This window comes from Gracilinanus agilis, chromosome 6, assembly GCF_016433145.1.
Source record: "Gracilinanus agilis isolate LMUSP501 chromosome 6, AgileGrace, whole genome shotgun sequence".
Classification (NCBI taxonomy): domain Eukaryota; kingdom Metazoa; phylum Chordata; class Mammalia; order Didelphimorphia; family Didelphidae; genus Gracilinanus; species Gracilinanus agilis.
In genome coordinates, this window is record NC_058135.1 from 111,658,778 (window position 1) to 111,686,607 (window position 27,830).

A 27,830-nucleotide genomic window follows, 5' to 3' on the forward strand; every position below is an offset into this window, starting at 1 on the left:
TAAAGTAGATATCAAAAGGCAGGGGGGGAAATCCCATACTTACTTGTTGGTGCTTCCACAGAAGCTGCCCATCCTAGCAGAGAAGACTTTACTAATCATCAGCTGTGGTGGGGAACTGAAAGGGGAAAAACAAATCAAATACATGTAGTATTTATTAGGAATGCAGCAACATCATCTTTCTTCTCAATCACTGAGACACAGGCTGGAAGCTTACCGTATATAATGGATCTTTAAGGTAGAGCCTTTGTAACTCATTGCCACGGAACCAAACATCATTTCCCCAAGCATATTGACATCAGAAGCTGGTCTTGTATACTAACACACGTAAAAAGAAAAGGAGATCAAGGTCAATATGCAGTAGTAGTTGATATGATAATCTAACAGTGATGATAATAATAGTAACATTTATATAGCACTTTAAAAGTCTGCAAATCCCTTTAAAACATCACCTCATCTTATTCACACAACAACCTTGGGAGGTAGAGGCTATTGTCATCCTCATTTTACAGAGGAGAAAAATAAAGAAAACAGAGTGTTCAGTCCCTGGCCCCAAGTCACAAAGTTATTAAAAGTCTGAAGGCAGGATGTGAACCCAGGTCTTCCAAATTCTACGTTCTCTGTCTTCTCAATGTTGGTAGCATCATGGTTTTGTCCAATCCTTTATTCTTGGCTAAGGAGAAGGTAATGAGTGTTTCCTTAAGTAGGTACTAATCATCTTTTTCTTTTTTAATCCTTACTTTTTGTCTTAGAATTGATATTAAATATTGGTTCCAAGGCAGAAGACTGAAGGACTAGGCAATTGGGCTTAAGTGACTTGCCCAGGGTCACACAAGTAGGCAGTATCTGAAGCCAGCTCTGAATATGCTAGACTTCTCCTCTCCAGGCCTGCTGGTACTATCCACTAAGGCACCTAGCTGCCCCTACCAGTCATCTTAACAAAGTCTTTCGTTTTGATGCATCATTTCTTCTGATTTATTCTCAATATTGACTTCAAGATCTCCTCTTTACACAAACTCTACCTTCCAAGAGATCAAAGCAATGTACCAAATTTCTTATTGTTCACAACAGTCTTATAATGGAAAAGAAGAATTACCACAATCTCCATGTAGAAATTTTACAAGCGAGACCATTTTATTTCTTCTGCAAGTCATACTGTAACACTTCAAAAGATGTGCAACCTTCTTCTGTGATATGGGGAGGGTGGAGAGGGACTAGGACACTTGCAGACAGGATTTATTATGTAGATATAAAGAAAAAAATTTTTAAAAGATGTGTAATGTCTAAGCCAGGGAAGTCAAAGACAGAAACACCTTGTACAAAATATTTCTAGCAGCACAAAAGACATGCCCACTGATTGCACAAATTGTGACAAATATAACAAGATGTTATTCTACAGTAAAAAAAGCTAAAGCTGATAAATTCTGTGAAAAACTGGAAGATTTGTGTAAAATGAAGGAGTCAGGGGGAGAGATCCAAGAGAATAATATACATGATGACTATAATGAAATAAGTGAAAAGACCAGTAAGAGTAAAGTTCAACTCTTTGATAATGATGATGATAAATGTATATAGCACATCAAGGTTTGTAAAACTCTCTACACAGGTGATTTTCCTCACAACCTTGAGAGGCAGGTGCTATTATTACTCCATTTTACAGTTGAGGAAACTGATGCTCAAAGGTTAAGTGATTTGCCTATATTTAACCATCCAGTAAGGGGCAGAATTAGAACTCAAGTCTTCCTGACTCTAAGCCCACTGATCTATTCAATGCCATCACTTGCCCAGCTATAATCAAACTTGGTTACAGAGAATAGATAATGACACACAGCTCTCTACTTGGTTAGACATGAGGAACTTGAGGGAGAGCACAGTGCATCCAAGATCAATAATTGTTTTGGTCCTTTTTTGTACAATTGTTGCTTTTTGTTTGCATGTTTGCTCAGAGAAGGTGTAGGGGAGGGTTCAATACCAAAGGATAAGTGCTACATTAAGAAATAACCGAGATGCATAAGCAAAAGGCATCAAAAAGACTTCTTTGGAAATGAAAAAGGTGTGATATGGACAACATGTGTATTCCTACAGCAACAAAGATTTTGACCCGTCCCCTTAGGTTTCAGGAGGTGATGAAGCCAAAAGAGTCATTGCCCAGTGACTAGTCTTTTTTGCTAAGTCTCCCTGTACTTGGCTAGGCTGGATCCTGGCTGACATCCCATAACTGGGCCCATATGAGTAACTTTTGCAGACTGGTGAGAGCTGTCAGAGCATGTGTACCATTGGCAAAGGCTCCCATAACCCTGTGCCACCAATGGACTTGGCACTGAAGGATTTTGAGTCAATTCCAGACATAAAACATTCACTTTTAGTGGTAGGAACATATCCTATGAAGAAACGGGATCCAAGATTCCTCTTTAACCAATTATTTAGTGGAATACAACAAAGGTTAACAAAGCTGCCAGAGCTGGAGGACTAACTGGTTCAGTACGAGTTGGTGAGATTTCCAAACCTTGGGGTTTTACAACATCTATACAGGGTTCTTCTGATAGGACTACTATCTACCAGAGTTTCCCTACCCCTGAAATATGGATTAGGTGAGCTTTTCCCAGAAGAGTGACAAGCTATCCCTGAGGTATGATTGGCCTAAGAGGTTGAGGTTCAAGCTGCACCTCCCTAGATACAGCCTCCTGACAACCTCTGGCCCCATGAATAGAGCTTCCTGGTCATCTAAGGGCATCAAAGGGCCCACCCACAGGGATCAGATCCTTCAGACTTAGCAAGTGTCACTCTACCCTGATGACCAGAATCATTTCCATATGAAGATGAGAGGGGCCCAACAGATCTATTTTCATTTTTTTGAAAACTCAGTGCTGGGGTGTCCTTGTTGAATATACTCCCTTCACTATGGCTAAGGAAATGTCATTTCCCTCCAACTCTCTTCAGGATTCGGCCAGGCTCTGAGATTGCTATGGAAAAAGCTTCTTGATTTCTCCTGGTATGACCTGTGGCCTTGAACCCCATCCCAAGACACCTGTAGGTTGCACAGGTCTTACTCAATGGAATTCAATTCCTATTTCTGTCTCCATGAACTTGACACAAAGTCATTTTACCTCTCTCACACTGGTTCCCTTTTCTAGATTCTATTTCCATAATTGCTAAACAAGAAGTAGAGTAGGGGAACCAGGAAAAAGCAGTGAGCTCACAGCATTCCAGCAAAGAAAATGGCAGCAATTGCTGCTGAAACAAACAGTAGTCTACACAACAGACTTTTGGTTACCCTTCTCCACATGATATCTATCACTAGCCCAAAGCCACCCTTGTGTTATAACAAACTGCTTCTTGGTTCAGAAGACATCTGCAGGGAATTGTCCAATATGAACAAACTAAATTCTAATGACTTTTAGAACTGACTGTCCAAAATGTGCTTGAGGATTCTACTTCATGTGTGCAAATAGAATTTCCCACTGGTCACGTCGAGCTACTACTGGCTAAATGAACTGTGTTATCTGAATTCTGAATATCCATGTCTCTCCTAGATTAATCATTTATAGCCCCTCTAATCTCTAATTTTTCTACATCTCAATTAAAAAAAAAAGTTGCTTCTTTTGAACACCAAAATGCTCTCCAAAGCAAAGCATGCAAAGTTGCAAGCGAATCACTAAGCAAAATCATAATAACAGCAATAACCCCCCCCAAAAAAACAGTTAACACACCACCAGATACCATACACAACAAGCTACCCCAGCAGTCCCCTGACTCTCTGCTGAGGAGAACATGCAGCAATCATTTAACAAATATCTGCTACATACAAGGCACTATAATTAGGCACTGGGGACATAGAGATACAAATGAAATAGTCTCTGCCCTCAAGGGGCTTATGGTCTTTTGGGAAGAGACTAGTCAGAGGAAGAAAGGGAGAATAGATGAGCAAATGCAAAATGTATATAAGTGTATACAAATTATTTTCAGAAGGGAAGTCAATAACAACTAGGGAGTCTCATGTAGAAGGAAGCACTTGACCTGAAAATTATAAGCATTTACATCATCTTCACCAGATCCAAATAAATATGCAGTATAAGCACACCTACTAATGGACTGAGCCTCCAAGTTTAGAGAAAACCCCCTTTGGTTTCTTCAGGACCTAATTCTGCTCATATGATATCCACATCCAAACTCTTAAAACTGAATTTCCCTTTGGCATTAGTGCAAGATAGTGCAGAGGATTGTGAAAAGAAGGGAGAGTGTTAGAAAGAAGACCACTGTTCTATCCAATTCATCCATTTCCCTCCAGCAGACTTTCCTTTGTTCATTTCTTGCTTGCTCCAATACTCTCCCACTGAGCCTGGCCACAGTGGAACTGGCCTTCAGATTCTTCATCAATAACTCCCACTTTCCCCTCCTCCTCCATTTCACAGCCAACCTTACTCAGCCAGGTTCATCTTTTTTTTTTTTCTTTGCCCAGCTGAAATACCATCTGACGTTTTCCCAAACAAAAAGAACTTGCAGGCCCACAGAACAACTGCATTCTATACAACAAAAACAAAAGACACAGCCAGGAGCATGGTCCCACAGTGAATATCTTCAGCTACCCCCTAGGATGACTGAGGACTTTCCTTGGGCTTTTGAATTCTGGGTCCTTCTAGGGCAACTCTTTATGGAGTTTAAAAAAGACAAACGAAAAACACCCTTGTCTTTAATATTTACCCCTTTTAGTAGCTGGCATGTTTTCAAGAGCTCCCCTACACTCCTAATCAATATTTCTAATTTTTCTAGATACCCAGGCCCTTCCCAGACTGACACCCGATCTCTTACCTGCATGCATTTGTTCAACTCTGCTTTTCTGAATTTTAATTTTCCTTCAAGGCTCAGCTCTGTTGCCACATCTCTGCCTGCCATTTCCCCACCTAGTTATTAAGTGTTTCTTCCCTTCTCAAAATCCTCTGTATTTATGGCTTTAAGTATTGATACTCCTAGTAGAATCTAAACACCTTGAGGGCAGGGGGTATAGGGCAGTGAAAAGACTCTGGACTTGGAGCCAAAGGATATGAGTTCATCATCACATCTGATGATGATAGAGTTGACACAGTGCTTTTAGGATCTGCAAAAAGCTTTGTATAGTTTATCTCATTTGCTCTTGGGTCCCTGAACAAGTCACTTTGCCCCTCTGGGCCTCAGTTTCCTCATCTCAAATAAGAAGGTAGGTCAGTTAGCATTCAAAGTCCCTTTCAGTTCTAAATCTAAGACCCTAAGGACTGTTCTATCTTTTTGTCTTGTATCTCCAGCACCTAGCACAGGGCCCAGCACATAGTAGGTGCTTAATAAATGCTTCCTGAATTTTGTTTGCTCTCCTGCTTCCCACAGATGAATACCAGCCCTTGTCATACCAAATAATTCCTTTCCAGTATTGAACACTTCCCAATAGTACAGGAATGCTGACTATGAGGAAGCTTGTCCACACTCAAGGAATTCTTCTGGATTCTTAGAGCCTAATTAGAAATCCCAACTACTCCCAATGGTAATAGGGATGAAAAAAAGGGAGAGCACTTCTCCTTCTTGCTCCTCATTGCACTACAATGGTAGGGCAGACTATGTTGAGCTACGCATCCTCTCTCTATATCTGGAACTGGGAGGCAAAGCTCAGATGCTTGGCTGACAAAGCCCTATAAGAAGTTGAAGCTCCTGGGTCAACAGGCATGATTCTTCCCCACAGCATGACTCCAGCAGGGCTTCTGCCTCTCACTCTCCATTCTCCGCCCATCTTGGAAGGAAGGAAGATTCTACCTGGTACTTGGGAAGTTGCTCCTTGCCATGTAGAGAGCTCGCTGAAGAATGATGGGAAGAGGTGCCACTGCCACTTCCACTGCTGTTACTGCTGCTGCTATTGTTCCGAGCCTGACAGCAATTGACTGGCATTTTAATGGAGGCATCCTCAGTTCTCTAGGGACAGAAAGAGATAAAGCAGACCTTGAAGTCAGCCTGGCTCATCAGCTTATCTTTGCAACCTGGGAGTTCCTTTGAGAAAATATTCTAGGTCAATCAAAGGCTAGCAGAAAACTCCAATATTGACTCTACAGCAACAGGGATGGATGACTTTGGAAAATGCATAATGCTCAGGAATTGGGCAAGGTTAAATAAAAGTGTCAAGTAAAAAAAAACATCAATTTTTAAAAACAATGTTTAAAAAATATATGAAAAGAATCAGCATTTTTAAATGTTAACGTTAGGATTAATATTGGTTATGTAAAATTCAAATTTATTCTATCACTAGTTTTTATGACACGGACACAAAATATTTCTTTTAAAAATCAGATGGGGGCAGCTAGGGAGCTCAGTGGATAGAAAGCCAATCCTAGAGATAAGAGGTCCTGGGTACAATCTGGCCACAGACACTCCCAAGCTGTGTGACCCTAGGCAAGTCATTTAACTCTCATTGCCTAACCCTTACTGCTCTTCTGCCTTAGAACCTATATATGGTGGTATTTCTAAGAAGGAAAGTAAGGATTAATGAAAAAAAAATTAGCTGCCACCTTTTCTATCTTTTCCTACATTCTTACCCCCCCCCTTCCAAAAAAACCCTCTCCCTCTTTCTCCTAGTATTTGATTTTAGCTTTGGTCCAGTGAGGAAATCCTCTCAAACTTTTGGGCAATTTATAGTCTCAAAGAGTTGTCTGGGGCATTTAAAGTTTAAATGACCATTAGAATCACACATTCAGTGTAGTCGGAGGTAGAATTCATGGCTTTCAGACTCTTGAAGCAGCTCTCTAAACACCAGGGCCCCTGCCTATCAGCTCAGTCTTATATTGCTTGCTATATGCTTCTTTGTACGCCTTTTGATTTGCAACCTATTAAAGGAAGTGTGGCTTATCTGTCTAATGTAACTATCATTAGACATTTAACTCTAAGCCCAGAAATTCAGCAGCTACATGCCAGTCATAGAATCACTGATGAAGGAGGGCAAGAAACAGTACATGTATGGCTGTCCAGGGCCCACTCCAGAAACTGGTCTCCTCTGAACCTCTCCAACTTGAGTCACTGACTTTTGATCCCTTTAGCAGCCAGCCCTTCAGGGAGTTTAAGTTATGAAGGACATTCACACTTGCCTCCTTGTCTGAAAAGCCTTGACCAGAGCACATTTTTAACTCCATTTCTCCAACTTGAAGACACAAAAGAATTGTATAGGGTGAATCTAAGCTAATCCATGTGAAATAGAGTGGTATTAAAGGAAAGTACGTCTGCCTAAGGCAGCTCTTGACTCAAGAAGTTCTAATGATTCCCTATTGCTTCGAGGATAAATTAATAACTCCTAAGCTCAGCATTTAAAGTCTTTCCTCTCTCTATAGTCTGATTTCCCTTTACTCCTATGACCCAGGTTCAAACAGAAAAAGACTCCTTTTCATGGCCCTGCACATGACAATCCATTTCCCAAGTATGATCTGTCACCTGGAATGTCCACCTTCTACACCTTCTACTTCTCGATTCAATTCAACAAGCAGTGATTCAGTGCCTACTCAGCCAAGATACAATGGTGCTCCCCTTGACCCAGGAACTACTTGATATTTAATTATCTGTGGGTAGGTTTTATCTCCCAGAGGAAGGTAAGAGCTCCTTGAGGACAGCCCCATTTTGTCTTTGTCTTTATATAAGGAAGGATGATCTTGAAAGCCTTAATCAATTGGATAAATTTACAAGAAAAGTGCCTTTGTTTAAGGGGAGGAAATTGGGAGGATTAGGACAGTCCATGGAAGCAGCACCTGAGGTGATAGAGTGAACCACACTGACTCCATCTTGTGACTCAATTCTGGAGCTAGCTCAGATCCCTCTCCATTAATTATGGGCTTAGTTCAAATTCTGTCTTATGAGAAAAATGTTATTCAGTCATGGTAATCAGGAGAAAACCTTGTAGCATTGTTTGAACCTAGCCCTGCATGGCCAGGAAACTGGAGCAAACTTCTCCCTATTGTCTAAGACCCTCAACCAAGGTGAGGCTGAATAGATTCTAAGCCTGATGTAAGGAATTTTCTCATAATTGTGCTGTAAGGGTTAAATTAGGAGTTTTAACAAAATAAGAGAGCAGCTTTTAATTATTTAAGTTTTAATGAGAATATAGTAGAGTTGTAAATTAATATCCCTTTAAGCCAGAAAAAAGAAAACTTCTAGCAGCTTTTAACAATTAACAATTTAGTTTAATTAAAATAGATCGCAAAAGAATATAATAAAATGAATATAATAAAGGAGAGAATATAGGAAAGAGGTAGAGAAGAAATTGCCTAATGTCTATACTAGTTATCCTATAACTACCTATATCTACCTATAACTGCCTATAACTACTGCTAATAACAACCACCCCACAAAGTTCCAACTCAATCCAGCCCAATCATCAAAACCAACCCAATCAGTGTTTAATCTGACCCCAACTGGTCTGTCAACAAAGACCAGCCACCTTCCAAAAAGTTCAAGAAAGAAAAAAAAAACCTAACAGCCCAAACCAAAAGCCAAAAGCCCTCTAAACGCTAAAGCTAAAAAGCTTTCTCATTAAGCTCAGGCCCGCTTTTATATTCCAGCAACTAAACCCAACCACCAACCCAACACACGACCACCAGCCAACTTCCTTGCAACTGCCAGCACCTAACTGTCAACAACTGATAGATTGACCAACTGCTACAGGCCTCCTTTTATTCCCTTTTTCTACTTCCTTCCTGTCACTGTGGACTGGTTAATCCTTACACATCTCTATGGTAAGAGGACCTCTAAGTCCCTACTCCCCTCCCCTCCCTGTTTAAATTCAAAAAGGAATAAAGAATTCCTTTTTACAGTGCACATAGCCCCATACTGATCTACCAGTTATTGCTGCCATGCTTACAGGTACTGGGGTGGGTGGGTAGGTGGGGAAAGAGGGCTGGGAGTGAGATATCTCTTAATCTAAAATCAGGGAAATGTCCTTGTTGACTCTCCCCCCTCCCAATTTGGAAAGTCTCAAATTTTTATCCAATTAGAAATCAGATTACCTAATTTATTGTTTCCTTTTAATTAATTGGTCTCATTGATAGTTTTACATACTTTAAAGTCTGTTTCCCCATGTTTTCAGGGGTCCAGTCCTAATAGAGCCTGGCCCTGATATGCTAAGCAATTGCCATGAATTGCTTAATAAATCGATATGTTCCAAAGATTTGAACCTCTATTTCCTCAGTTGTTTTGTCTTTACTTGATACAGAGGTCAAGAAAGCACCACCTCACAGAAAAGGGCACTCTGCTCCTCTGTTGAGATGATCCAGACAATTCCTGGTTAATTTTCAGTGAGTAGGGCTGCCTTTTCCCCAAGAGATGATTGAGCATCTGGAACTCCAGGCAGCCAAGTTCTATCGGGTCTCTGATTTCTAAGCAAGGAAGACTTTAGGCCAAAGGAGTTGTCTGTATCCTCTCAAAGGGCCCTATCTCTTTATAGGATGGTACCTTCCCGGCTCCTGATCAGAAGCAAAGACACACACTCCCTCACAAATTTCCCTCATCCTTCTATTGGCACATAGCCTAGAGACCTTGCACAAAGTAGTTAGTATAAATATTTTGAACTGAATTATGGTGTCATATTAAGAGCAGTGAATTAGATCGGGAGAGCCTGAGATCCCTCTCCTTTGTTGTGGCCTTAGGCAAATCCCTCAGCTTCTCTGGGTCTCTAGTGACTCATTAGTACTATGGTCCTTCCCAGAAGTCTTCATCTTGCCAAATGCCTCCAGTCATTTTTACAAACTGCCCAAAGTTATTTTATTTTATTGTCTCTGCCAGTTCCTGGGGAACCCTACTGAGGAGGTGAGTGAGTGTGTGGCTAAATTCCCATCCTTCAAGGAAAATAGAAAATCATGTTAAATGATCTCCCAACCACAAAGGGAAAGGTCCTTGAGCCTAGCTCTGGATAAAAATCCAGTGTCAAAGCTCATGGTGACTCAATTGAGAGACTTCCCTTCCCTCCCTGCTTTTTGCCCAGGTGAGCCCAAGCCTTTTTTTAATGAGCTGAGTGCCTGAATTCTAATTTTAAAATCTAGAGCCTTAAAAAGAGGGTCTTGGATTAGAATACTCCTGAAGGTCTCCTTTGGCTCTAAATTGATAATCCTATGATTTTCTCATCTTTGAAAAAACTTAGAGAGCAACCCTACCACATAACTGAATCAGACGGAAAATAAATAAAGATATATTAAGGTCAGTAAGTGTTTTACTTGGGTCTTTAAATACATGGAGCCTTTCTAACACCTGTGTATTTCACTTAGCTTTCAGATTTAGCAGGTCTAAAATCTGAATTAGGTCCAAAACAGAATCAAAATCAACATTTCTCAACTCATGCATTTTCCAAAAGTTAGTGCTGTCATTCTCTCAGCATAAAGCACTTGTAGCTATCTTTAACTCATCTACCCTTTCTCCTTCATCTTCTCTATCCTGTCCGCCATAAATCTTCCTTTGAAAAACCTTCAAATACTTCTCAACTCCATTTTCATTGATGGTGCCCCAAATTGGTCTCACAGCTTCCTCAGGCCTGATCATCTCTTGCCAGAATTCCTCCAAATCAGGAGTTGGCAACGTGTGGCTCTCGAGCCATATCTGGTTCTTTTGAGGGCCAGATATGGCTCTTTCTGCAGGAGCCATAAAGTCAATTTTTTTCAGGTGCTGTTACAGGAGCAGTACTGTGAGCACTGTACGGCTCTCACGAAATTACATTTTAAAAAATGTGGCGTTTATGGATCTCACGGCCAAAAAGGTTGCTGACCCCTGCTCCAAATGCTGCCTACTTGATTTGTCTAGATCCCATCTCTTCTTCAATTCATCCAGCATAAGTGGTACTGGGCACTAATCTTCCTAAAAAATGAATTTGATCATGGGACTCCTCTGCTTCAAATTTTTCAGCTAACTACATTAAATTCTAACTCGTTAGCTTGGTTTTTGAGGTCCTTCATAATCTGGCTCCACTCTACCCATCCAATGCTATGCCCTGCCCTATTTTAATCCCTAATACTCTCCACTCTAGTCAAGGCAAACTCCTCACCACCAACCTCAAATTCATTCTGTTCTCTCCTTCAATATCCTTCCTTTCTCCTCCATCCATCCAAATCCCACATACTCTTTTAAAGGTCTAATTTCAGGAGCCATGAAGCCTGCCTTGGTTGCTTCAGCCTTATCTAAATTCTTACAAAATTAATAGCCTACACATCCATTCAAGTCCTGTTCTGATTCATAAATATAGCTGGAAAGTGATGACTCCTCAGACTCTGAGACAGCAGGAACTAGAGTAGACCTTACCTCTATAGAAAGATTTCCAGTACAATCTAGCAACAGCCTAGTGACTGGTCTACTTAAGTTCAGTGTAGCTCATCACCAGGTTTACATCAGAAAGATGGATTTTTTCCTCCCTGGTAACTCTGGAGGCCTGTCTGTACAACTGGGGGGGTCCTGTGACCTGGGTTAACAGAGAGACCATCGGTGTACCCCACAGTTTTGCCAATTGTTTCCTATAGTCTGTGTTTCCAGCTCAAGTATAATAAGCCTTTTAACGACAAGAGCCATTTTTGCCATATAGAGTCCCCACAGCTCAAAGCAGGCAGTCAAGGGGCAGGTAGGTGGCTTAGTGGATTGAGAGCCAGACTTAGAGATGTGAGGTTCTGGGTTCAAACCTGGCCTCAGATACTTCCTATCTGTGCAGCCTTGGACAAATCACTTATTGCTATTGCCTAGCCTTACCACTCCTGCCTTGGAACCACTCCTTAGTATCAATTCTAAGACAGAAGATAAGGGTTTAAAAACAATACTCCAAAAAAACAAAATAGGCAGTCAAGCACCACCTGACTGGTTCCAGAACAAAAGTGATGGGCATTTGGTACCTGAGCTGCCAACTCCTCCATCTTCCGCACTGCTTTCGAGTCAAATAAGACTTGTCGGCCTCTCCTTTCACAGTCCTGGTAAACGATCAGGCGGATTTCATTCAAGTCCAACTCGGAACATGACCAACTGGGAAATAAGAAGCACAGGAAGTTACTTACAGCTCAGTCCAAGCTCTAGCCAGTGACTGGCCAATGCCTAGGGGGCACCTTCACAAAGAAGCCCAGGCATGGGGGGGGCCCCCTCTGGAGTTTCAAGGTCCTTCACACTAGGCCAAAGGCCCAAGGCAGGGCTTGCCACACACTGGTCTCTCACAGGCTTGGAGTTCAAAGAGATCTTAGAAGCCAGCTAGTCCAAGCTCATTTTATAGCCAAGGAAACTGTGGTACAGAGTTTAGTGGCTTGCCCAGAATTAAGTGAGTGTCTGAGTCTTCCTACTCCCAAATCCAGGTCCTATGTACTGCACCATGAGGATTCCCCAAGATGCCAGGCTTGGCTGAGGGAAAAGCAAAACCCAAGAACCAAAAGGCTGGTCAACTGATAATAGAGAAGGCCCTGCTCATCTCGTGACTATTTTCAGGCTCCGCATGCCCAAGCATAGGACCATCTACAGAGAAAATAAAACAGCTCCCACCATGGGGCAAGGAAAGCTAAGAGATTCAGAGCCCACCTCACCCTACAGCTATACGACAGGAGGCTCCCAAATATGGTTCTGGTGATGAAGCTGATTATTAGAAGGCATCTTCTTCATCAATATAGGCATTGGTATAGTGATGTTCACTAGTGTAGGGTCAATTCATGAGTTACTATGTAATCTGAGAGAATACTAAGAAAGTTAAGCCATAAAGAAAATGGTTTGGAATTGTCCTTGAGCAATGACATCGCAATAAGGAAAATCTGTAGGCATGTGTTATTATAATGGTGTGCAAACTGAAGAGAATGAAAATGAAAAGATGAAATCAAGATTTCTTCATCATCAGGTTTTTTTCCAATACAACCTATTTGGCTCTGATAACAAAATGTTGCTGAAACAGAGCTAAAGAATTATTTTAAGTTTGATGTTTAAATTTTTGTACAATTTATTAAAATATTGCTAATGAAAACCTACACATTGCTAAAATAGCCGAAAACAATCCTACTCCATGTTACATAGTCTTTGATCCTGAAAGTCAATGTGAATATGTGACATAATCCAATTTTAAATTTATTTTTATAGAACCATCTTTTTTTTAAGTATGGGTTTTTGTTTTTGTTTTTTTAAATAAGCAACCAGTTCCCAGGGGCAAATGAATAATGGAAAATTTCCTAAAAGTATCATTGACATGAAACCATTTTTAACATTCATCAGTACCACTTTTTGTGGGAAAAAAAAAACATTTCTAATTGACATGTTACAAGAAATAAGGAATAAAAAATGTGTTTGAAAGAACTGTTTTTAGGGTTACTAGTTTACGTCATTATTAAAGGGCAAGCAACATGTATTAATGAATAGAGAGCCAGGCTTCATGTAAGAAAGACTTGGTTTTGGGGGCAGCTGGGTAGCTCAGTGGATTGAGAGTCAGGCCTAGAGACGGGAGGTCCTAGGTTCAAATCTGGCCTCTGACACTTCACAGCTGTGTGACCCTGGGCAAGTCACTTGACCCCCATTGCCCACCCTTACCACTCTTCCACCAAGGAGCCAATACACAGAAGTTAAAGGTTTAAAAAAAAAGAAAAAGAAAAAAAGAAAGGCTTGGTTTTAAGCCTGCCTTAAACAAACATGAGTCCTATAAACACTGTCAAGCCACTAAATATCTCAGCACTCTAGGCAACTAAGACAAATGACATCTCACAGATTCAGATACTTCTCCCCCTCCCCCCCCCCACCAAAAAGCATACTATTATGATCAAATAGCATGTCATCCCTCAGATTAATTTTATTTTCCATTTATAAAATATTATTATTTGATTCTACTGTAGAATCAATTAAATAAAATACAATATGTCAACAAGGTAAAGATATTAAGACATAAAAAAGAATCATAACTCTAATTTCAAACAGTATTTATAGATTTTTTTTAAGAAGCCTCTGGGTACAGAAGGAACATCTAGCAGTTCAAATTTTGGCTTAAATAAGGTCACATAAATAGGGCTTAAGTTTCCTTATGTATAAAACAAGAGGGCTAGATTAGAGGATCTGTCAAGGTTGTTTCCAGCTCCAAGGGAGAGGGTAAGTTTTCAAAGATGGCTTTTATATCATTCCCCTTACAATGAATGGCTAGGGTTATTGACCAATATTCTTAACTTGTCTGTCATGGATTCCTTTGGCAGTCTGGTAAATAATGTTTTTAAATGCATAAAGTAAAATAAATAAGATTACATAGAAAACCTATCAGATTGAATACAGTTAACTAAATATTTTTTAAAACAAGTTCACAGACTTCAAGTTCAGAACCTCTGAACTAGGAGAATGAGAGAAAATCTAGGTTCTGACTTGTTTTCCAAAGGGCCAACCATGGAATCCATTAATTATCTAATTATAGGTCCACCGCCCCCCAAAAAAGAGGAGGAAGAGGAAGGCTCATCATAAAGTACAGAATATGACCATTTCACCACAGTTGTAAAGAGTTATGAGACAACATTTAGGGGATGCTACATAACTCTCAGCAACAGGTGGCAAGTCCCTCATCCAAACTCTGAATTTAAATTCAGAATTGGACTCATGAGTCTTGTCAGCTGTTCCCTCACCCAGCAACCACAAAGAACATTGGGTCCCAACACTGATAAGAGTTTTTGCCATTAACACTTATTCCTCTAACCACTGAGGAAGACTCATATCACCAATGCAGTTAACTAACTGGGTCTACATAAACATACAGATAGTCAGGAAAGCAATCATGCAGATAATTCAGGAAAAAGTGAAGAAATAAAAAAAGCAAACCATCCCAATGTTTCACTCAAATGAAGTTTTCTTAGCCTGATTTATCTGGATAAATTCTTCAATCAAATCTTTACCTGGTGAACCATGGTGATAGTTAGGAGAATATAATCTGCTCAAAGACAAGGACTGTTCTTTTTTTTTTCCCTTATCCCTTTATGTCTAATACCACAATACCTGACATATAAGAAGAATGTAATAAATCCTTGCTGATTTAAATTTGTGGTAGAGTCCATTTGAAAGGGAGAAGCATAAGCAGGGGAAAGAGGACTTCAACATTAAAGTCCTTCCTTGCACTAATTCCAATAATCCTAAGAAAAGCCCTCCTAAAAACCCATAAGAATTTGACAACTGATTTTAGAGCAAGTTAAACACTTTAAATACCTTGAGGGCAGAGACTGTTTAATATTTTGTTTCTGCTTCCCCAGCACACACATGGCAGGAGCCTAATAAATGCTTAAAATAAATATCTTATTAAATACTTCTAATGCCACTCTTGTCTATATTCCTCCGAAATTCTTTCACCAAAAAATGCTAGCCGTCTCTCTAGCATCTAGATCTCTAAGCATTCTACACATATCAAGTTATCCCTCCATCTTGCTACATCTTCTTCCCAGGGCATATATATCTCTGCTCTTGGGTAATTAATTCCTAGCTGATAGCATGTTGTAGCTCACAAACCCAACCCATGCCCTTTTGAGAACTCTTTAATTTTAACTCTTTGAAAAGACTATGACATTCCATGATTCATCACATAACATCACTAACAGAATAATGATATTCCCAAGATGAGTTTCTCTTTCAGGGATAAGTTTGGTCATTAAAAACACTGTACAATCTTCCCTAAGACTGTCTCCTCTTCTCCTGTTTAAATAATGTGTACAAAGAATGCATTTATAATTGTAGCCCTTTAGTTATCTTTCCCAGTTCCTTCCTGTTTGATAGAAAATCTGTAGGTGTTCCCCTTCCTCCCAACTCTTAACTGTGGTTGTCAATAGTAACAGGTACTTCTAAGACTTCCCTAAAAACAATTAGAAAGCTTCAGTTATTCTGACAGCTCAAGGTAAAAAAAAAAAAAGGAACTCTTCACACTTCTTTGATGGTTCTTAAAAAGCTGGGGGAAGAAAGTGCTAGAGAAGAGTGGAGAAATTATGTTCCAGGCTATAGGTACAGGGTTCAAAGGCTTTGTGAGAATTTTTTTTTATTTTTATAAGCATTTATTATTTTCTCCTTCAAGTTGCCCCACCCATTGAACAATTTAAAAAAAAATCATAAAACCCTCATAACAAATATACATAACCCAACAAAAATTCCCATATTGTACCTGTTCAAAAATGTATATCTTAATCTGTATTTTATGTTTATTACCTCTCTGACAAGTGATGAGTAGTGTCCTTCATCTTCAAGTCTCTCAACTGCATGAGAGTTCTAGTCTTTTAAACTTCTTTATTTTGTAACGTCATTTTTATTGTATAAACTGTTCTCCTAGGTCTGCTGACTTCACTACGCTGATTCATAGACTTTCCTCTGAAACTATCCATTTCATAATTTTTCATGGTGCAATAACATTCCACATACTACAATTTGTTTATCTATCTCTAGGTGGGTACCATTTTAGTTTCCCATCTTTAGCTATTAAGAGCTGCTATGAATATTCTTGTATATATAATTTCTTTTCCTCTTTCTTTGATCTCTTTGGTCTATAGGCCCAGCAGTGTCATACCTGGGTCAAGGGTATGTATGTCTGGGTCAGTGGATATATTTTGCTCCTGATTAAGGAAATTATTTGTTCTGATATGGAAAAGTTATATAAGTATGATCATGAAAATTAATTTCATTTATTTTTAATAATTGCACATGCCAATGGGAAAAGATTTTTGGAAAACTGATCAACGCTTCTTATCAGGGGACAAACATTTCTTTTTTTTATTCTGCACCTCTTTTGTTGATCCTCTTTTAAAAAATCCCTCTTATTATGTGATGATTCCACATGGACCCAACTACAGAACCACCCCAACATAACAAAGAAGTACAGTAAATAAAAACTAAACAATGGCCTATCCGACAATCTAAGTTTTATTCCAAATCTATAGCCTACTCCTCTCTGCTGACAAGATAGAGGCATGCCTTACACCTTGAGTTCTCTAAATTCTCTGGATTCAGAGTTCCAAAATCTTTCAATGCAGTTTTCTTTACTTTGTCATGGTCATTGTGTAAATGGTTCTTCTAGTTCTGCTTACATTAATTTTTCCCTAGATTTCTCTGAATTACTCATATTTTTTAAATTCCTTATGATGTAATAATATTTGGCTAATTTCATATAGCACAATTTGCATAACTTTTCCTTAATCTAAAAGCACTAACTTTGGAATATGCACTCCTATTTATATATATCTTTAGAATCCATGCCTAATTAATAGTTGGGGGATGTAATAGCATTTATAAAGCACCTACTCTGTGCCAGGCACTTTGTTAAGTTCTTTACAGATATCTCATACATTCTTACAACAACTCTTCAAGGTAAATGCTGTTATTATCCCCATTTTACAGTTAAGGAAACCAAGGCAAATAGAAATTTGAGGTGGGATTTGAACTCTCAGATCTTCCTGACTACAGGGGCCAGTCCTCTATCTACTGCACCAATTAGATGCATATTGCTGATTCAAAGGATATGCATAATTTAGTGACTTTTTTTCTGGTATAATTCAAAATTATTTTCCAGCTGCACCAATTCACAGTTCTGCTAACAATGTAACAATGTGCTGATCTTTCCACAATCCCTCCAACATTTACAATTTAGTCTTTTGTCATCTTTTTACTAGTTTGATAAGTATGTAGAGAAACTCTAGAATTCTCTTAAATATACATTTCTCATTGTTAGTGACTTGGGGTATTCTTTATATGATTGTTGATGGTTTACATTTCTTCTTTTGAAAACTGCCAAGTTATCTGTTAGGGCAGAGAATAAGAATCATTCATTTTCAGTTGCAGTTAGTGTGTTGATTTGGTTTCCTTATTGAAATGATTTGCTACAAATGACAGTTCTATTTGGGAGCTGGAAAGTCATTGGAAAGTGACAATTATGCTTCTTTAAAAATTGTAAAATGTTACACACACACAAAAAGAGTACCAGGATCTTTGAATAAGGAGATGTGTTGCTTACAAAATGTGTTATCTTAGACAAATCATTAATCTTTCTTGACTTTAACCTTCCTGATCTATAAAAGGAAGAGAATGGAATGAATGATCTATAAGAGATCTTTCAGCAATAAATCCACGAATATTCTTGAAAACATACAAAAGAATCTTGCTGAAAGTTAGTCTTACAAAAAATTAACTCTTAATTTATTTACAAACTACCTGAGTTATACCTGCTAAATAGTCCCTAGCCTTAGACTATTATGCCCCACCATCACCACCACCACCCACAGAACTCCTACCCAGGGCAGAGATAACTGTCCTTTGAGATTACTGAAGAACAAGAGAAGGTTGTTTTAACAATCACAAAGGAATCACCATCAATAAGTAGCTAAACTTCACCATCAATCAACCAAGTGAAATTATACATTATTGAAGTAATCTAAGATCTTATTGAGGGGAAATCTTATAACAATCTCATCTCAAAAATGCATCTCAATGCATCTCAAAAAGACTACCGTGGCAATATGTAAACTCTCATGTGAAGCCCCCTCACAGGGCCTACTATTTATTCACCCAATTTAATAAATGTATTTTTGAACAACTATCAAGGCAGGATGATTTTTCAGAAGGCAATTTCAAGCTCAAGATTTGCTAGACAAGTAGGCTATTGAGAAACTGATGAAAGCTTGTCTTTTCCTAGTGTTGTGGGTTTTCCTTTGGTGGTAGGGAGAAATGGGGAGAAACCCACATTTTTTTCCAGTTCCCATTTTTAGATATACAACTCAGAATGCTCCAAAAGTTCATAACCTCAAATGCAAGGTAGATTTCCTAATTCCACTTAAAAGTTAATTCCTCACTTACTTTCATCATTCTAACACAAAGCAGTACTAGAGTCACTTCTGAACCACAAATGCAGCCCACAGACAACCATGAAATGCTTCCCTTAACAGACAGAAAGTGGGCCTTTAAAAGTCTGTGTTCTCACTGTCACTAATCAAAAGAAAAGATTTTTAAGGTGGCCCTAGCTTTCTGTAGCTAGTGAAGCAAGGATTCCCTGCCTACTTTAGCAAGTTATAAGATCCATTTTTCTCCTCTAAACAACCATAGTTCTTGAGATTGCCTAATTACTAGGACTTTAGAAATTTGAAAAAAACAATGAGCATTTTTACATACTTGATACAATAGACATTTGCTAAGCTTTACAAACAAAACTCATTTGTGCTTCATGAAAGTTCTAGAGACAGTTGATGCTACCAGTGTTATCAGAAATGGGATGAGATTTGCCCTTTGTCACACTAATGAGAGAACACAGCTCTTTGTATTGCAAGTTCAGCTCTAGCTACTACTACTATTGCTATTACTATAGACTACCTTTAAAGGGAACAGGCTGGTAAAAAATATTCTTCAGTGACTACATAGCAGCATGGGAGAGTGTGAAAAGAAGTGACTAGGTGCTAGAGGCCCTGGGTTACAATTCCACCTCTGATGCATATTATCTGCATGATACTGGGCAAATTGTTTAACTTTCTTGTAAAGTGAGAAGGTTGCAATGTGGCCTCTGGTGTCTCTTTTCAGTTTTTTTTTTAGCCATAATCTATGCTCTTCTTAGAGCCAGCAGGTGGCATAGTGGAGGCAACACTGGTCAAGCAGAGTCCAAATTCCACCTCAGACACTTGCTAGCTGTGTGACCCTGAATAAGTGATTTAGCCTCTGCCTGCCTCAGTTTCCTCAACTGTAAAATGGCAATCCTAAGAGTACCTAATCCCTAGGGTTTTTTGTGAGGATCAAAATAGCACAATGCCTGACATACAAGAGCAGCTTTAATAAATACTTGTTTGCTTCCTTCCTTCTCAAAACTTCTATACTATTTTTTTCCATTAAAAATTAAACTGATATACCACAACTCTGTAGAGTTCCTGAAATCAAGTATCATCTAAGAATGCAGAAGTAGTTCTGGTCACAGGAGACAACATGATTCTGTGGAAAGAAAGAATGCCAGATTTGGAATCAAGAGAACCTGAATTTAAATCCTGGCAGTTAGTCACTGCCTTGTCACTCTGTGCAAGTTACATAATTTCTCTAGGCCTCAGTTTCCTCAATTGTAAAATGAAGGAGATAAAAAAAAAGACCTATTCCTAAATCCCTTTCACCTTTTTTTAAACCTCTGACTTTTGTCTTAGAATAGACACTAAGTATCAATGGTAGTGACTTGCCCAGGGTCACATAGCTAGGAAGTATCTGGGGCCAAATTTGAAGACAAAAACAGGTAGAGGGGGCAACTGGGTTGCTCAGTGGATTGAGAGTCAGGCCTAGAGACGGGAGGTCCTAGGTTCAAATCTGGCCTCAGACACTTCCCAGATGTGTGATCCTGGGCAAGTCACTTGACCCCCATTGCCCACCCTTACCACTCTTCTACCTAAGAGCCAATACACAGAAGTTATGGGTTTAAAAAAAAAACAGGTAGATATAAACATTAAAAAAATTTTTAAGTTTTCCAATTTAATTTTAGCAGTATTAAAGATATTTAAACTATATCCATTTTGTACCCTGAACACATTTGGGCTCCCAAAAATGGCTCCAGAGTTCATGAAATAATTTCCTTCCTCTTTTATGCACTTAGCACAAAACCACGAGTGAAGAAAACAGCTGAGAGGTGAGTCTAAGAAAGTTATCCTAAAACTATTGACTTTAGATACCCAAAAGCCAAGATGGCCACGTGACTTGATCAAACAGATTAAGCTGGCCAGAGCTCTGAAGTGCAAGCTCCAGTCAATAATTCACTTTTACTCCCCAGTTTTGGGGCCCTGGTCTGAAGCCCAGCCTCACAAAGAGAACAGCTGACTCTGGTCTAAGGAGCCACAAAGACCTTAAACCGGGAGGCAGCTTCCCAGGAATAGCAATCAATCCACTACCCTCCAGCCTGAATGAATAAAAAGGCATACATTCATTCAGAGTGTTTGTCCTAATCTCAGGGCTCTGCCAGGAGAAAAATCACCAAAAGAATCAATTTCTCTTGAGGAAGTAATCAAAAGAGATAATAGAAGTGAAAGGCAATGGAGGGCAATATAAAAATCCAAAAGATTAAAATGCTTCCAAAGGACTATGCTCAAAGGGCTTTAAAAGACTGTCTGCCTTTTGATTCAGCCATACCACAGCGGGGCTTATACCCCAAAGAAATAATAGGGGAAAAGACTTGTACAAAAATATTTATAGCCGTGCTCTTTGTGGTGGCAAAAAATTGGAAAAATATGGGGATGCCCTTCGATTGGGGAATGGCTGAACAAATTGTGATATCTGATGGTGATGGAATACTATTGTGCTCAAAGGAATAATGAACTGGAGGAATTCATATGAACTGGAACAACCTCCAGGAACTGATGCAGAGTGAAAGGAGCAGAACCAGGAGAACATTAAAACAGAGACAGATATACTGTGGTATGATCAATTGTAATAGACTTCTCTACTAGCAGCAGTGCAAGAATCCAGGACAATTCTGAGGGACTTATGAGAAAGAACACTATTCACATCCAGAGAAGGAACTGTGGAGGTAGAAACACAGAAGAAAGACAACTGCTTGATCACATGGGTCAATGGGGACAAGACTAGGGACATAGACTCTAAATGATCACCCTAATGCAAATATTAATGATACGGAAATGGGTCTTGATCAATGGCATATGCAAAACCTAGTGGAATTGCTCATTGGTTACAGGGAGGGAGTGTGAGGAGGGGACGGAAAGAACATGAATCATATAACCATGGAAAAATATTCTAAATCAATTAATTAAATAAAATTTTTCAAAGTGAAAAAAAAAAGCTTCCAAAGGAATTAAACAAAGAAAATTACTCAAAGGTAGGCTAAGGGTAAACCAGAGATTTACACTGCTAAGCATAAACCCCAAGGAGAATTGGCAATGGCAAAACAAAAGGCCCTAGAGATACCAAAATACTTTCATCAGCATTTGTTGTGGTAACAAGAAAATAGAAGCCAAGCCAGATGTCTATCAAGTGGAGAATGGCTGAACATATGTGATAAATGCTTGTGGTGGAATATTTCTGTGCTGTAAGAGAACCAATATGATGAACAGAGAAGCATGCAAAGATTTTATATGAACTGATTCAGTTACATAGGCCAAGACAAGAAAGCAACAACACACAACATACACAAAATACAACACTTCAGTACAAATGAAAAGAACAACAAAACCATTTAAACTGAATGCTATGCAAAATCACACTGACCAAGCATGGCCCCAGAGAAAAGATATAAGAAGACACCTTCCCCTATTTCTTTGGAGGTTGGGGCAATGTGTATAAAATACTGCACATAATGTCAGATTCTTTTTAAAATGCCAGTTTTCAAGAGCTTTCCCCCCCTTTCTTCCTCTTTGTTATAAGGAATGGCTTTCTGGGAGGGGTGAGAGAGGAAGATGAATGATATAAAAACAATAAATCAACAATTTATTCTACTTTTTAAAATTTATCCAAGTTAGTGATAGTCAAAATGAGAACTCAAGTTTTTTTACTCTCTCATTTCAATGTTTTCCCCTCATACTACTTGTATTGTTTCCTTTTATGAGAAATAAAAACATAATAAAACTGGGTTACCTATTTGAATATTTAAAGGACTTTTCCTAACACATCACTTTGTTGATGAATTTTCATTTAATAAGGATTTATTAAGTGCCTACTAAATTACATGCACAAATACCAGAGAAACAGTTCCTGACCTCATGGAGCTTACAGTCTTCTGATTATATCTTTAGATTTCCTTAGAGCTCCCAAGACATTATCTGGATTTCTCCTTTGTGCCAATATATTTGTGTAAGGGGCCTATCCCCTATTAATTATAAATTCCTAAGGAGGAACTGAGTTATTTTTCATCTTGTATCAAACTATCATAGGGTCCTGAACATACTAAGAGACCAAACAGGTGTTAAGTGCCCCTGCTTTCTTCCTCCAAATTATCTTACATATTTTAAATTTACTTATAATGTGTGCACATTACTTCCCCCAAATAGAACATGGGCTCCCAGAAACCAACACCTATTTCATTTTGGGTATCCCAGTACCTGGCACAAATCAGATCCTTAATAAATTCTTATAGATTGATCTGTTGAATTGACTTGCCCCATAAGTAAAAAGATACTGCTTAATAAATGAAAATCCTGTTAACTGTACAGATATATAAAGAGGTTCACATGGGATCCAAGGATTTAGAGATAGGGGTGCTTAGAAATCTAGCCCAGACCCCTCCTTTTAACAGGTAAGGCACCTGAGTCACACAGGTACTAAATGACAGAGGAAGAATTAAATCCAGGTCTTCTGGCTACAAAACTCAGGACTCTGTCCAGTACATCAAGTGACCCCAGCCCCAACCTAAATAGCAGTTCTCTGCCAGAGGAAATAGTAAGGGCACTTCACTATATAGTTCCCATTTAAATCCCCTGTGCAGGCCTCCCTCTCTAAGAAAAACTCTAATTATAAGATTAAATAATAAAGAACTTTGTTTCTGTGGCTGGGCTACCTAAGTCATTGAGAGGAAAACAAATAAAATGTAGCAAGTAACCAAAAAGGTCAGAAGGAAGACTTTCTATGAATGCCATCAAATCTCAATTATTCAGCAGCTGATTATTTGGATGCTATCTACCTTATTTTATTTTTATGCCATCCCCTTTGGTTGGCCATTTTATTTTTAATCAGTACTGTGTCCAGATGATCATAATGATTGTTACCAATAATAACAATACTTCACAGTTTACATATCACTTGGGACCACCATTCCAGAACTGCAAGAGTCTTTATCAGTCACCTTATACAACCCTCTTATTTTACTGATGATGGAACTGGAGACCAGGAAATTGATGCTAATTTGCCCAAAACCTCACCCATAATAAGGTCAAAGTTAAGATTTAAACTCAGGTCCTAATTCTAGAGCTGGCATTCCTTTTACAAGTAGCACCCTTCCCATCTCCTTTCATTTGATCTATTCATGGTTATTTTCATCACAAGTAGGCAGGAAAAGGAGAGGAGATGATGATCAGGGAGTTAATAAACAGGGAGGAAGAAACCGTTGTTGAGGGCCGTCTTAAAATATATATATAAAGCTATTAGCTAAAATAAAGTTCACAGGTTTCTCTTATGTATTCTCCCAGTCTCTCATGATTATGGTATCAAAAAATATTTATTCCATGCCAGGTAAAGCACCTGTGATGAGGGCCCATGTTAACTTAATCTCTGGCTCCTTGAAGTGACCCTCAACAGGAACAGCTCCACAACATCTCAATATCCTGAAACTCTCCATAATAACCATTCCTCTGGCCTAACCCAAAGGAAGTCAGAGTCTAGATTCTGACAGGAGTCTGGCAGCAGGGGTTCTATCTACCTACTCTGCTCAATAGTCATAGGATCCAGAACTGGAAAAGTTACTGAAAATGTCCAGAACATCAACAAGAAGGGGCTAGAGAAGGGTCTGATTGGCTTGGTTCCCTCTGAGGTCCCTCTCTGACTCCAAAGACTAAAATCCTGTGATCTCAAAAACAGGTTGGGTTGGTTTCCCCTCCATATCTGATGGTCACTGCTCAATCCATACTTCCAAAATCGGAATATCTCAGAGCCCAACTTCCCTGACAGGAAAATTCTGAAAAGAAGAAAGATGCTCTCAATTCATTTTTAGTGGTCTTTGAGGAAGAAATCCTAACAACCATTAGTTTTTTCTTCAGCATCTTCCTCTCAGAAGCCCTGAATAGAAATCGCATATTTCTTAGAGTACTTTGTTCTGCTAGAGGCAAGAAGTACTATGGAGTTTATGTAGGAAAAAAAGTACAGGGTACAATCAAAACAGCAACCTATTGAACAAAGAGCCCCTGGATTCAAATTTGACTCCTCCACTTACAAAATGCATGAACTTGCTTGCATTACCTCAATTAAACTGGGTTTTGTTTTCTCATCTATGGATGAGGGAATAGGCAACTTCCCAAAGTCCGTCTAGCTCTAAATCTGTGATTCTATGACAAGAAGACACCAAGAGAAGGAGGCAACTAATTCAAAAAGACTCAATGACGGAGGAATGATTTGAAAGTAGGGCTCCAGGCTGGGAAATAAGACCCAAGCTGGCAGCTCATGTGTCTGCAGCTCACTGGAGAGGAATCACTTTTCATTCAGTGTCCTTTACTAGTGTAGGGTTGTCATCACTCCTTAGAAGCTGAAGTTAGTAGTGCTAATGAAGAGCTTAGGAATAAACTAGACCCATAATCAGAACACAGTGGAGAGAACTTACAAAAAATATTCACACATTCCCTTCCTAGAGAGGAAACTCAACTCCTTCCCTCCCCACTTAGAAAAATGAACCAGGATTCTGTTCCAGATGACTCTCAGTACCTAACAGTGCTTGGCTTACTGGAGGCACTTAATAAAAGCTTGCTGATTTTGCCCAATTCCCAGTTAGAAGCACTCAAGTCACCATTCAGGAATAATTCAGCCACATTTTACATTACACTCTGAACTAAATTTAGTCTGTCTTTGATGCACTCAAAGGGAAATAAGTTTCCAAACCTGTGGTGGAATCCTGCTGCTGCTGCAGAATGATCAGTCCCCTTTCCTGCTCCCTCAAGTCTTAGGGGCTTTTTGCCCCAAAATATCTTGGCATGGCACATCCTCCTGGGACCAGCGACAGGCTCACTCCCACTTCTGGCAGCATCCGGCTTGGCCCCTGCCCGGCTGGTGTTCCTCGGAGTGCCCCCACACATCACTGTACTTCCAGTTTCTCCACACAGAGTGGGCCACAGATTCTGAAGCTCCTCTGAGGGCCAAATGTCTTCTGGTCACAGAGGTGACTTCCAAGCGTTGCCCGCCCCTAACCAGCAGATGGGTCCTGTGAGGCTCTGGGCATCAGCCCGCTAAGTTTCTTTCTTTCTCTTTAGAGAAGTGCAGCATTTACACAAGTTCTATAAATCAAGCCAACAGTTTTGGGAAGTCAACTGCATCCAGCGTATTAGGAGACTGAGTCTGAGCAACCCCAGTATGAACTTTAAAACAACCACCAGCACTTCCTACTTCTGTTCCGAGAGCATGTGGTTCAGCTCAGAGAGGCAGGAAAAACAGTCCTGGGGCTCAGCAGCTCGCCGGGTCTTGCCCCACTGGGGCTCCCTCCGCGGAGATTAGGCAGTAGTAGCCAATTAATTCGTCACAAGACCTGTTCACAGGGCTCAGTGCAGAAGCGAGGCTGGCCCTGGGCTGCAAGGTTGCTCTGACATTGGCCACAACAAGCTCTTAATGACTCTCATGTGAGCAAGTGTCATCTGACAGGTCAGGCTGCTTAGCAGCCTTGCAAAATCCTCCCCTCACGAGCTCCAAGCCGTCACCCCTATGGGAGAGTCAGCCCACAACCACCGAGGGGCTGGGGTGCCCGCCGATCTGCAGGACCTCCAGGGCAACTGCCCCTGAGCCCAGCCCTGCCCTGTACCCCCTTCCCCTCCCCTCCTGGGGGCTGCCCCAGCACAATTATCAGGAGAGACTTTGTAGCTGCTGACCTGGAGCAGGGCACTTCTCTAGCCAGAGGGGGCGCCCCTCAAGGGCAGGGGCAACGCCTTGCCTGGTACACAGTCACTTACAAATACCAGATACAAAATCAGTGGTAAATGGAGGGGGGAAACAAGACTGGTGAAGTGCAGACAGTTCACCCAGGCTGTCTGCTATGCACTGTATGTACTAATATTACCTCCTATGATCCTTACAACAATCCTGGCAGGTAAGTGCTAGTACTATCCCCTTTCAAACTTGAGGAAATGGAGAGAGACGATCGTTAAGTGATAATAGTTAAGTGACTTACCCAGAGTCCTACAGCTTAATGAATGCTAACTGGGTCAGTAATTATGCTTTGGTGAGAAACCACCTACTTCAGAACACACAGGTACCCAAATCACCATTTAGACACACTTTTAAAAAAACCTTTACCTTCTGTCTTGGTAACAACTCTAAGACAGAAGAAGAGTGACAAAAGAACTATGGCAAGCAGGCTTAAGTGACTTATCCTGAGTCATATGGCTAGGAAATGTTGGAGGCCACATTTGAACTCCCAACTCCCAACTCCAGGTGCTTGATCCACTGCTACATCCATGCCCCAGGCCCATTTTTCAGAGCCAAAGGCTAAAGGATTCCATCGATCAAGCTTAAGAAGAAAAATCAGTTTTCTTTCCAAGAACACCCATCATTTCAAGTTCAAGTTCAGATGTGACAATCTGATCATACTGTTTTCTCTTTTCCCCTATTTTATTAGCTTTTAAACTCTATTTCTCTCTCTTTTTAAGCAAGTTGGAAGACTATTTATTTTGCAATATAAATTCTCCAACATTTAAGGCCCTGCAGCTTCATCTTAGGCACCAATCTGCTTGGTGAACAAAGGTTAACTAATCAAGCCTACCTCCAATCCTGTATTCACATAGTAGGAAACTGATGAGACTTAATCAAGGTCCAGGGAGCCACAAATACAGGCTAAGCTCAATGAAAGCAAGAGGAAGACTGGAGAATGCTGGTCAAAGGTTAATTTTTTGCCAGCTTTTTTTTTTTTAAGGCCAGAATAAAAACTGGGTAACTCAAAGAGATTCAAACTGGCCAGGGAGAAATTTCCATATTAAAAAAAAATCCCTTTTGATTTCCATCCCACAATTCCTGAGAGATCTTTACCCTACACTTCACAAATAGCACCCCTCACTAGCCTGGTAGAAAGGAAGGAAAGGAGCATTTCAGAGACTTTTACTGTGAGCCAGCCACCATGGTAGGCTCTGCACAAGTATTATCATCCCATGACAACCTTGGAAGGTATTAGTATCCCTATTTTACAGATGAGAAAACTCGGGCAGCCAGATTTCAAATGACTTACCCAGGATGACAGCAGGGGAATGCCATGATGACACAGTGTT

At 39.8% G+C, this 27,830-nt stretch overlaps 1 protein-coding gene across 2 annotated transcripts in view; it reads right to left on the reverse strand.

Moving 5' to 3' along the window:
- Nucleotides 1-27,830, reverse strand: part of FNIP2 (folliculin interacting protein 2) — a 145,520-nt gene that overhangs the window by 71,649 nt on the left and 46,041 nt on the right. Inside the window, exons 1-5 of one of the 2 annotated variants that reach the window (XM_044680701.1) lie at nt 25,465-25,985; nt 11,856-11,982; nt 5,776-5,931; nt 215-315; nt 44-115 (exon numbers count right to left, since the gene is read on the reverse strand). In XM_044680701.1, coding sequence (XP_044536636.1) covers nt 44-115; nt 215-315; nt 5,776-5,931; nt 11,856-11,982; nt 25,465-25,658 — 650 coding nt within the window. In that variant the 5' untranslated portion in view covers nt 25,659-25,985. Of the gene's footprint in view, nt 1-43; nt 116-214; nt 316-5,775; nt 5,932-11,855; nt 11,983-25,464; nt 25,986-27,830 lie in introns of those variants that run through there. The other variant, XM_044680702.1, reaches the window with a different exon arrangement.